Source organism: Mytilus edulis, chromosome 9, assembly GCF_963676685.1.
Source record: "Mytilus edulis chromosome 9, xbMytEdul2.2, whole genome shotgun sequence".
Lineage (NCBI taxonomy): Eukaryota > Metazoa > Mollusca > Bivalvia > Mytilida > Mytilidae > Mytilus > Mytilus edulis.
Genome location: NC_092352.1, coordinates 71,749,701 through 71,761,715, shown reverse-complemented (window position 1 = coordinate 71,761,715; position 12,015 = coordinate 71,749,701). Strand labels below are relative to the sequence as shown.

Genomic DNA, 12,015 nt, shown 5'->3' with positions numbered 1-12,015 from the left:
GAAGTAATAAAAAATTAACGTCAAGTTTTGTACTTTTAAAGTTTCATCACGGATTTGTAATGTTTGACTAAACTGTGACCGGCCTTCACTTCGCAGGTCTTTTCACCCGTTTTTTATTTTAAAATCATAATTAAAATTTAAAAAAATCAAACTTTAAAAAAGCGAAATAATAAAAACTATACGTCAAAAGAGGGTATCTGTGAAGTGGAGGGTTTAGTCAGGGACTTTCTATACTAGTATAGAAAGTCCCTGGTTTAGTCAAACATTTCAAAACCTACATGTACAACTTTTTGAGTACGGAAATTCGATCAAAACTGATCCCGTCACCGAGCAGAATTGTATACATAAATTTAGCGGGAAATAGAAATATACACAAATCATGGCCGCAACAGCTACACAAAATGCAATCACATTGAAAGGATCGACAGAAATAGTTTCCGAGTTCTTTTGTAAATGTTTCTTTTAATAACAACAATTTGCATTGTTTTTACACAATGTCTATCTTTGAACTTTCAGGAACTAATGTGTTTAACCCCAGCCCCTTTTTTTTTCAGAACGCATGCCAAGTTAAATTATTATTATTGAAGTATGACTGTATGAAGTTTAAATGCAATGCCATTGGGTAGTTCGATAATCATTTATCGTATAAAAATACACATGCACCCTCTATGAAGGTCATCACGTCAAAAACAAAAGGTCAGAATTCACACCACACAGTCACACTCACACAATTATTTTGAGTAAAAACAATTTCTGGTGGCGAAATTATTCAAACACTGTAGTCTAAATAATCATGATAATTATCCAAAATATTACAATGTCTTAAAAGGTTACACATCATAGTATGACATATGACAGCTCATTTGTTTGACGGCCCATTGTTCAGAAAAATGTTAAAAATGTACATATAGACTCGTCCACTGGAAAACCCATTCATGAGTTGTCATGCGTTTTAGTTTTTGGTATCCAAATAGGAGAATTTGTTTTATCCATTAAACAAGAAAATTCAAAATTGTGACTTACTTATCTTGACCTTTTCATCCACTGTGTATCATTGGTACGCGCGTGATCAATTTTGACCTGACACAGTAAGAAAAATCTTTTGTTTCGTTTACATAATATTAATGTGTACTTCAAATACTTGTCAGAGCAGTTGGGGTTAGTCTCGCCCGATTTGATTCTGTATTCATTGAAACTCTTTTTTTGATAGGAGGCCACTGTCATGTGCGTAATAAGTATACCTGTTTCAATAATTGGCATTGACATCTTTCTTACATATGTTATTTTAAATATTTTATTCAGATAAGAAGCGTGTATGGTGTAAAGCGGACCAAATAAATCCTTCTGTACAGTGGACAGTTTATCCCCGTACACAAAAACTTTATTTTCATGTGTTTTTGATAAAAATTGCTAACGTCAAAACTGCTGACAGAACTTGTTTTGAAATGATCAATTTTCAAATTAAAAAAAAATGACAATTATTATCATCCAGTGATTAAAAAGCACCATTATTGATTATTTGACGTGTGAAGAAATATACTATAATAGTGAATAGTCGTAATCCAATAGGTTACAGACAGTTGTAGACTTCAAATACAACCTTAAAAATTACGATAGTGCAAGTCCATCAAATTTGTTGCATCAATGCAACATTATTTTATCTGATAATGGGCAAATAATAACTCAAACTTTTTAAAGTTATTTTTTATTGTTAAATATTTCACAAACAAATCCCCCCAACATTCTGTAAAGGTTTCTGGAATTTTAATTATTTTATTACAACCCATTTAGATATGTAACAGACACTGGTGCACTTTTAAATGGAAGATGTTGATTGGAAAAAACACAAAATCATATTTCCACAAATATGCAATTTTTTCGTAAATCCACGAAAATTGATACTTTCGAAAATAAAAGAATGCACAGTACACTGAATGGATAAATTTGATCTATGACACAATGTAATAAAATTAATAAAATAAATAGTGGGGTGAGATGTGAAACAAAATCAGAAAGAAAACTTTAACCTTTGACTGTGACTCATGTTAAACAAAATGCTGTTAAAATAAAATAAAGTACATCAAGTTCATGTACACAGATACAAAAATAATTTTGTCATGTTTGTTGAAAGGAAAAGAAATAATTTTGTTCATTGTATTTTCTTTATTTGAATTCTGATTTGGATTACAATAGTCCTAGCCTTACATAATGTACATTAAACTTTTATGGCAACAAGGCATGTATTGGTAGATTTAATGTGTAGTCATTATACATGTATTCTTCATTGTAATGCTGCATTCACACATAATTTGAATTTGATTCGCATTAACTAATTCCCATTAGTTTGATACGCATTCAAATCGTTTTACGTCCAAATCTAAATTCGAATTGCAATGGGGGTCAAAATTCACTTTACTGCCTGAATGACGTTAACTTTTAATTCGTATTAACAAAAACGCATTTCTAATGCGAATTGGATAATGCGATTCAACCAATTCGAATCAATTGGAATTATAATTTAAAGGAGAATGTATGAACGCAGTTACGTATCAAATTCATTTGAATTAAATGAACATGTCAACGAGGCGTATACTTCTTATGTGACTCATTTTGAGGCAAATTTTGTATTAGGTTTATTGGGTTGTAGTAAAATGTAGAAAAGGTTTATTGGCCTGTAGTAAAATGTAGAAATTCTTACAGCCCCAAATAAATTAAATTTTATAAGCATGGGTTACTGGACCTGTGTCCAAGCGTAAACTACAATGTAAAGACAAGAAAATTATTCACTCCCTTATACAATGTACATGCTAAATGATAATACTGTAACAAAATACAGATTCCTCAACATGTCAAATATACATGTACAAATGTAAAGGCCCCCTTATATAATGTAAGAAAAGCAACGTTTTACATCATACATATCATTGCATATAGGAAGATGTGGTATGAGTGCTAATGAGACAACTCTCCATCCAAGTCACAATTTATAAAATAAACAATTATAGGTCAAGGTACAGTCTTCAACACGGAGCCTTGGCTCAAACAGAACAGCAAGCTATAAAGGGCCGCAGTATCAGTACGTATAATTCTCAATAATATTTTTTCTAGCTTTTGGGATCAACAGTATTCTGTATCAAAGAGGAATATATCCACCTGAGACGTTTACCCGACAACAAAAGTATGGACTCACTCTCCTTGTCACTACAGATGATGCACTAAAAAATTATCTGAATGAAGTTATTTCACAAGTGAAAGGTTTGTCAACTTATCTTAATGTCTGTAACCTTCTGCTGTTGTCTGTTATATGTTCATGTTGTTGTCTCTTTGACACATTCCCTATTTCCATTCTCAATTTTATGACATAAAACTATAACTGATACACATTCATATGCCTATAAAAGGCTCACAATAGTTTCTGAATTTACAGTATATGATGGTGATTCACTTTGTTATACTGGTACAATGTACATAGCATATTCACGAATTGTACACAGAAAGAGGGAGGGACTTTTGTTTCTATTTTAAGCGCTTCTTATATTACAATTGTGTGCTATGTGAACAATTGTTATCACTTGGTGCATTTTGAAATTTTTCAAAAAATCTTCTCTTAAGCCACTTATTCTGTGTTCATCCAGAATTAAATGTAAGTCATGTAGGAGTGGGTAAAATGGGAGTGTAATTAAACCTGATAAGGGTCAAATGATTATTTATTTTAATTTGTTTATGCATGAAGGTGGGACTCCTCCCATTATATTAATGATTTATTTACATTCTATATCTTTGATCTTCAAGAATGTAAACTTACAAACCTGTGTATGTCTCTTACTACTGAAAATGGATGTGTAATTCTGCTAGAGTTGTCTCCCATTACATACTAAATTTATCACTTAGAAATACAATGGAGTCTGGAAATGTATCTGACCATTTTACAACTTAATTACAATTCATGTTGATTGAAGGATGTGGCCAATGTTTCTCAGAAGGAAATAGACTGGTCAAATGCAAATACATTGTACTACCAAACAAACGAACCCATTTCTCTAAATATGTTAAATATCATTTCTGAAGCTGTCAAAAATATCAAGACGTTTTATATACTGTGGATTCATTATTGTTAGTTGGATACCAATTTTGGGGGATTTCTTGGGTACAGGTGGACCATGAAATTGAATGTTCAACAAATAACAAATTTTCTATAGGCTTGTATGCAGACTTCGACAAAACTGTAAAATTAAATATCCACGAACAGGAAAGTTTTCCTTAACCCACGAAAATGAGTACCCACGAAAATGAATGTATATATATATATTTGAATTATTTCAGAATGGCTACAACAGATGACAGTAAAGAAGTTAGTTGTTGTAATCAAAGACATAGACACTAAAGAAGTATTTGAAAGATGGCAGTTTGATGTAGAATGTGATAAATCAGTTCTTAGTGATGGGTAAAATATTTGATCTTTCCCATATCCTGATTGTTTTTCCTGTAGTGCATTTAAAATTTTGTAAGATCTAAATACCTCACAATCCAGAACTCTTAAATCAAAGAAAAGCCTAGCAAATCTCGATAAAAAAATCTACAAAGAACTAAAGAAGGCTGACAAATTTTGAAATAAAACAACATAGAACATGAAGAATGCTTATAAATCTTGAGAAAAACTAAAAAGGGGCTAATAAATCTTGAAAAAAAAACTATAAAAAAGTCTAATAAATCCTAGAAAAAACCTACGAAGAACATGGAAAAGGCTAATAAATCTAAAAAGAAAAACTACAAAGAAGACTTGAGATTGATCAACATTCACACCATTAAAAACCTTGGGTGAATACATGACTTGTACACTATAAACATGTGTATGAAAGAATTCCTGGTAATTTTTTTTCTATTAAAATATTTACTGATAACATCAAAATGGTGGACGTCAAGAGAACTAATATCTGATACATTATTTCCTGTATGTGAACTCATTTTGGTATTACAAACATTATGTCATTTAAATGAATGTTGTTTGTGAATTTGTGATAAGTTTTAGACAAAACTAGCCTGCTGATTTTAATGATTTTTGTATGTGTATGTTTACTGTTTGTTGTATTAATTAGTTTGATATTCGACTTTAATTTGACTAGAATATTAAGGTGAAGGTTTTATCTGAACTTTTTTGTTATCCTGTCAAATAGTTCAAGTTTTGACATTGCTAGTTACTTTTGCAAATACATGAGTTTTTTATATATTTTCAGAAAACCAAGAGAGAAGTCTGAAAAAGAGATTAATAAAGAAATATGTTCAGTTTTACGTCAGATAACAGCCTCAGTAACATTCCTACCTCTTCTAGAAAGTGCTTGTAAGTTATTTATAAAGGTTACCTCAGATAGCAGTTTTGATTTTAAATAGAAGTTATCAAAGGGATGTTTAAACTCACAAGTATCAGACTAGTTGTCAAGGCTGGTGCCACAAATCATTTGATGGAACCAGAACTAGAATTTTCACATTTAAATTAAGAGAAGAAGTCCCTGCTGTATGAAGGATTTACTTTTAAGAACTACAATAAGTGTAAATTGGAAATCTTTTCTTGGAGGTGTATAGCTAAATTATCTTACTCTAAGGCCAAACTTGGAAAAAAGTAATATAGATATGTAGGACTCTAAAGTGCGATGGGGATGCTAAAGTACGATGATCACACTAAAGTGCGATGGTCTTCGCTACAGTGCGATGCCTACACATGCTAAAGTGTGATGGGCCGCGAAAAAGTATAGACTTAATAAACGTACTATGGATTATGACTTGAACAGTCGTTTATACAAAAAAAAATGAAAATGCCGTAAGATAAATGTAGAATATTTGATTAAGAACTTAACACCAAATGTCCATGACTTACTAAATTTAAACCTTACCGTGCTTTTTTGGTTGGTGCTATTGATTTTTTCCGGGTGCTGGATGAAGGACTTGTGTCCTGCAGTCGACCATTTTACTATATATGCAGAAACAAAAGTATATGCATAATGATAAGTATCCTTTATCTTGTTTCTATTAGAAGATAATGGATACATTGAAATTATTGATTATGCTGCAGTTTACTTTGAGGTCCCTGTTAAAATATTTAAAGATTTTATTGAAAATTAAAGTTGGTGAAATAAAGGTACATGTTTTCATGCGCAAATCATAAATTGTCCGCTAAAACATTATTTTGTACATGTAGGAAAATACAACCTGTATTTGTACTCACTTTGAAAAAGGAGAAAGCTCAGAGAACATTGCATTTCCAACCTACTTAAATTCAGATTTAAACAAATAAATGTTACACAATGAACAAATTTTGTATTTGTAATTTAAGATGATGACTTTAAGGTAAGATGTTCACATAAGGGTTATACTACATATGAACTGCAAGCTACGCTAATTATCAAAATATTTGATACGCCCGAATAAAATAAAAATCATACACAGGATACATAGAATTTTGTCACACCTAAATTACCATTTTAACAATTATCTCGTGGATTGGTCCTTTAAATTCAACAACAATCACTTAAGCCTACTGGTACACTATAAAGCCTAACACATATGTTATAAAACCTTAGCATACTAGCTTTTGCAAAAAGACTATTTATTAACATCCAGCATACTAGCTTTTGCAAAAAAGACTATTTATTAACATCGGTGTTCTTAAACGTTTTAATCACTTTAACATTACCCTTTTGGTACATCGCACTTTAGTGTGATACTCCATTGTACTTAAGCAAACAAACAACCATCACACTTTAGCGTGTTACACAATCTTACTTTAACGTAGACCATCGCACTTTAGCCTGACCATCGCACTTTAGAGTACCATCGCACTTTAGAGTCCTACATATATACCAAAAATAAGAGAAGTACAAGGAAAATTCAATTTGAAAAGTCCCTTATTAAATGGTAAGATCAAACTGTCATATTCCTGATTTGGTACTGGCATTTCCTGATGTAGAAAAATGATGGATTAAATATAAAAGGAACATGTGGTATGTTTGCCAATGAGAAAACTCCACAAGAGACCAAAATGACACAGAAATTAACAACCCATACCGCATAGTTCGCTATAAAAGGTCCTAGTTATATAGCTGGCTAAACCTGTCACTTGTATGACAGTCACATAAAGTTCTATTATATTGAAAACATGTGAGAACAAAACAAAACTTACATAATCATGATAATAGATAAAAAGTGTAAAAAAATATATTTTAAACATGTCACTTTATTTTTACATGTATATATAAAGACATCTTTACGAGTAAACATACTGCGATATTAGTAAATACAATTTAATTATATATCATGTATATGTGCAGGCACATGAACATGAGAACTGGAAACCATTGTAAGAAAACTTGCTATAGTTTAATGTGAATAATGTTTCATAAAAAAAATAGTCTTTATGCATTATGAATATGTGACATTGTTAAAAGATATCATTCAAACTTGCAACTGTTTCCTTTATTCTTGCTTGATAGAATAAGAAAATGTATATGAAAAGAAACACTTGATAAAGTCTATTATTAATTGAAAACTCTCATAAACTGAGAATTTGATATATTCTTTCAGGTGCTTTTGATCTCCTAGTCTATACAGATAAAGATCTAGAAGTACCAGACTCTTGGGGTGAAGATGGCCCACAATTCATTGCAAATTCAGAGGAAGTTAGACTTAGATCATTTACAACCTTACTTCATAAAGTCGATGCTATGGTAGCCTACAAAAAAACAGATTGATAAACCTAGAATATATAATTAAAAAAATAATTCAAGGAGTTTCGCATACCAGAGAACATGTATGGGAACCTAGGACAAAGGAGAGAAAATATGCTATAAACATGCTTTGTTTGTGGAGCTGAATATGAGAAAAGATTTTGTTTTTGTTTTGGAGAAGTGAATTTGAATGTTTTTGAATGTTTTTGACTGCTAGATTTACCATTATAATTTTGTCTGTGCATTTTTGAATGCCTTATTGCTAGCTTTTTATTTGTGCTGTATATTTCTCTGAAACAGTATTTTTTTTATGTTTCATAACCATGATAATTTTCTGTAATATTATTACATGATGTTTAGTTCAAAGATGAATATTTTCTAAGTTTGCATTTTGATTACTTGGGTCAATAACTTTTTTCACAAAAGCATTTAATATTCCTAAATTTGTTTTATACACATGATACATCTGAGCTTAACAATAAGTTTTAAAGCATTCCTTTTTAAAAAAAATTATAGGAACTTGGATGATTGCAGACATAATCATTTTCACATTAATATATAATGTTATTAAGTAATGCTTTCTTACAATGTTTACACTACATCTAGAATAGTAGGAAGTGAGGGATTATGTTTTTGTCCCTTTCCCATAGTAGGTTTCAATATTTAGTGAAAGTATTTTACCATGAAGTTGCATTCAAATCAACAACATGTTACTTACTGTAGTACATTCACACAAATAGGAAGATGTGTTATGACAACTAACCACACAGAGTCCAAATCAATTGATGTAATTAACAATAGTCACTGTATGGCTTTGTACAATGAGCACCTTTAGTCTGCTATTTTTAAAAGGCCTGAACATGGCTAAAACTTGACGGAGAAAACCGATGGCATGATATATAACATAACTTTAAGGGGAAAAAAATATGATAGACAACAAACAACAAAAATTTCTGAATTATAGCTCTTCTCAAATGTACCTTTTAACAAAAAAATGGTTTAAATTTTACATCAATTGATCATATGAATCTGAATGTATTTTCTTCAAAGATTCTGTTGCTAGTAATTTTAAAAACCAGAAAACATATTTTGTTGCCTATTATATTTTATATTTGGGTATTTCATTATGACAATAATTTGTAAATTGAATTGGATAACTTTTTTTTACCATTTTAAAATTGAAGAAAAACATTTGCAAAGTTTTATTCCGTTATCAGTTGAACATATATTTTAAAAATTCATTTATTTAGTATCCATTAGCAAGCATATCTGTACGTGCTAGTTATTTGCTGAATTTACTGCTTATAAGTTTAAGGTAGATGTCTTCCTCCATTTTGGATTTTGAAATACCAGAAAACAAGGTCTAGATTTTAGATAAAATGTGCAAATTTTGAGATAAGTAGGTAATTCATGTGTAAGATTTTTCATTATAATATAGAAAATGCCATGTTTTATCATATTTAGGGTTGTATTTTACCAAAAAACAAATACTTTTGTTTGATTCATTTTTTTCCAACTTTGCCAAATAAGGGGAGACAACTCAAATGCAAGGGCAGATAATTCAAATAGTGTTACTTTTACAATAGAATATGTTAGGAATTTACCAATTTTATTATGTAGCAAGAAAACGAGTCCGGTGACCCCATTTTTTATTCTTCTTATCTGAAAAAATATTATTGGAGCTATCTTCTCATATTTTATCTCAAAATTCTATTGTGTAGTTTTCGTTTATGACTGAAAATTGGGTTTTCCATGCATAATCTATACAAAATCTGACAATTTTGCACAATCTGTAGTGTGAAAATAAGTCCGGTGACCCATTCTTTTTATTAATGTTCTTAAACAAGCAGGATATAAACTACATGTTGGCAAATTATTAAGAAATTCTATGGATTATAATTTAGACACCCCATCTACCTTAAGTGAACTTTATATTTTCTTAAGCAAATAAATTCTTTGTTGACCAATACACATCTATTCCGTAAATCTATCAGAATAAAACAGTGTATATGTTCTACTTCAAAAATGTGATCTTATGAGTGCTGTTCCATTATAATGGAAGAGGTAGGTAGAGGATTCTGATATACCCTCACACCCAAGAAACTTTCTTTGAGTAATTTTTCATACGCTTAGTCATGTTAGTTGTACAAATTTATCATGTTTATACTGCTTTTAACCCATGCTCAAAAATAATATTTTCATTTCTATTCTCCCCCTCCCATTTAACGATAAAAACATTTTCTGCTTTTTTTCAAAGGTTACCAGGGATTCCTTAATCATGTGACAAATTGTGTACGAACATCCTGATTGTATAAAATTTTCATTTTCATTTCTATTCTCCCCCTCCCATTTAACGATAAAAACATTTTCTGCTTTTTTCAAAATTTACCAAGGAAACTTTAATCATGTGACAAATTATATACAAACATCCTGATCTTATAAGTCATGTGATTAGTTATGCTAGTAATTTATTAAGTGTTTTTTGTATTTTTCCATTATTAGTGCTAGAAAAAGCAAATATTTGTATTATTACAGAGTTTGATTCTGAATTGACACAATTTGAATCTCATGCTTTCAGTATATGCTCACTTAAGATATTTTATCAGACCATTATTATTAACAGAAATAAATGCTGAAAATAAACATGATAAAGGGCTTATGTTTTATTTATAAGATTTAAAGTTGATTTGAAACAATTTTATTTGGTTGATGGAAGTTCTATTAAGATTTAAATTAGTTTTAAAACCTAATGTGAGACATAGATATTAATAGTGCAAATCAGGACTCAATATAATATGTGATCTTATGAGGGCTGTTCCATTATAATGGAAGAGGTAGGTAGAGGATTCTGATATACCCTCACACCCAAGAAACTTTCTTTGAGTAATTTTTCATACGCTTAGTCATGTTAGTTGTACAAATTTATCATGTTTATACTGCTTTTAACCCATGCTCAAAAATAATATTTTCATTTCTATTCTCCCCCTCCCATTTAACGATAAAAACATTTTCTGCTTTTTTTCAAAGGTTACCAGGGATTCCTTAATCATGTGACAAATTGTGTACGAATATCCTGATCGTATAAAATTTTCATTTTCATTTCTATTCTCCCCCTCCCATTTAACGATAAAAACATTTTCTGCTTTTTTCAAAATTTACCAAGGAAACTTTAATCATGTGACAAATTATATACAAACATCCTGTTCTTATAAGTCATGTGATTAGTTATGCTAGTAATTTATTAAGTGTTTTTGTATTTTTCCATTATTAGTGCTAGAAAAAGCTAAAATTTGTATTATTGCAGAGTTTTATACTGAAATGACACAATTTGAATCTCATGCTTTCAGTATATGCTCACTTAAGATATTTTATCAGAACATTATTATGAACAGAAATAAATGCTGAAAATAAACATGATCAAAGACTTATGTTTTATTATAAGATTTAAAGTTGATTTGAAACGATATTATATCGTTGATGGAAGTTCCATTAAGATTTAAATTAGTTTTAAGACCTAATGTGAGACATAGTATAAAAATTTGACAGTGATGGCAATAACTTTTTTTATATAGCTGGATATCGTTGTGTTGAAGATAAGGAAGCCTAAATCTTGTGTCCAAATTCCTTATGTTATCTAGGTTCTATCTGTCATATGATGCCATTGCCATAATTTTCGTAATTCAGCAACTGTTTGTGAAAAATTTACAGTTTTTGTCTTGCCTGCAACAATAGTCAAGAAAATCGTGACACAGGGATTACTTTTCCAGTCATGCAACAATCATGAATGTGTCAATAGTTGTTAAGTTTTTCTGCTTATATTAATTTGATGAGGTCTACTTTTTATTGATCACTAATATTTAATATAAAGTTGCATTACTATCAGTACACTTGAGTTTGAGTATTTTTTTGATGCCCTGTTCCCTATGTCATTGTTGAGATACTTAATCAATTGGCAATTTTCAATGCTGTTTTCTGCTGTATTTTGTTGATAATGTCTACTTGTGAAAGACCAATGATATTTTATTTTGCAGCTGCATAAATGTCAGTACATGTCAGTTTATCGACTGTTTTGAGGCCTTGTCCCCGAGGACATTGTCCAGTAACTTTGAATTAATTGCCAATTTTTCAAATGTTAAGCCCTGCTTGCTAGAATAGTGACTTTAAATGATTTACTAATTTTAATGTTAAGTTTCTAATATTGATAGTTACTACTTATACACTGATCAACAATGTTTTCTTTTGAGATACATTATTGTCTGTACATCTCAGTTTATATGCCTATTTGAGATCCCTGCCC

At 30.3% G+C, this 12,015-nt stretch overlaps 1 protein-coding gene across 2 annotated transcripts; it reads left to right on the top strand.

Moving 5' to 3' along the window:
- The first annotated feature begins 330 nt into the window (after nucleotides 1–330).
- Nucleotides 331–11,142, top strand: LOC139488946 (mitotic spindle assembly checkpoint protein MAD2A-like). Of its 2 annotated transcripts, none has more exons than XM_071274932.1 (6): nucleotides 331–449; nucleotides 3,109–3,255; nucleotides 4,324–4,444; nucleotides 5,235–5,338; nucleotides 7,576–9,033; nucleotides 9,642–11,142. In XM_071274932.1, the coding sequence occupies exons 1-5, from the start codon at nucleotides 380–382 to the stop codon at nucleotides 7,740–7,742; spliced, it is 609 nt and encodes a 202-aa protein (XP_071131033.1). In that variant the 5' UTR covers nucleotides 331–379; the 3' UTR covers nucleotides 7,743–9,033; nucleotides 9,642–11,142. The 2 variants fall into 2 exon arrangements, with proteins under 2 accessions (XP_071131033.1, XP_071131034.1); XM_071274933.1 differs by having other exon boundaries at nucleotides 7,576–9,213; nucleotides 9,569–11,142.
- Nucleotides 11,143–12,015: the final 873 nt, after the last annotated feature.

Coding starts and splice junctions, on each gene's coding strand:
- LOC139488946 (XM_071274932.1), top strand. CDS start 380: ATGGCCGCAACAGCTACACAAAATGCAATCACATTGAAAGGATCGACA. Junction 3,256..4,323: donor AGTTATTTCACAAGTGAAAG/GTTTGTCAACTT, acceptor GAATTATTTCAG/AATGGCTACAACAGATGACA. Junction 4,445..5,234: donor AAATCAGTTCTTAGTGATGG/GTAAAATATTTG, acceptor ATATATTTTCAG/AAAACCAAGAGAGAAGTCTG.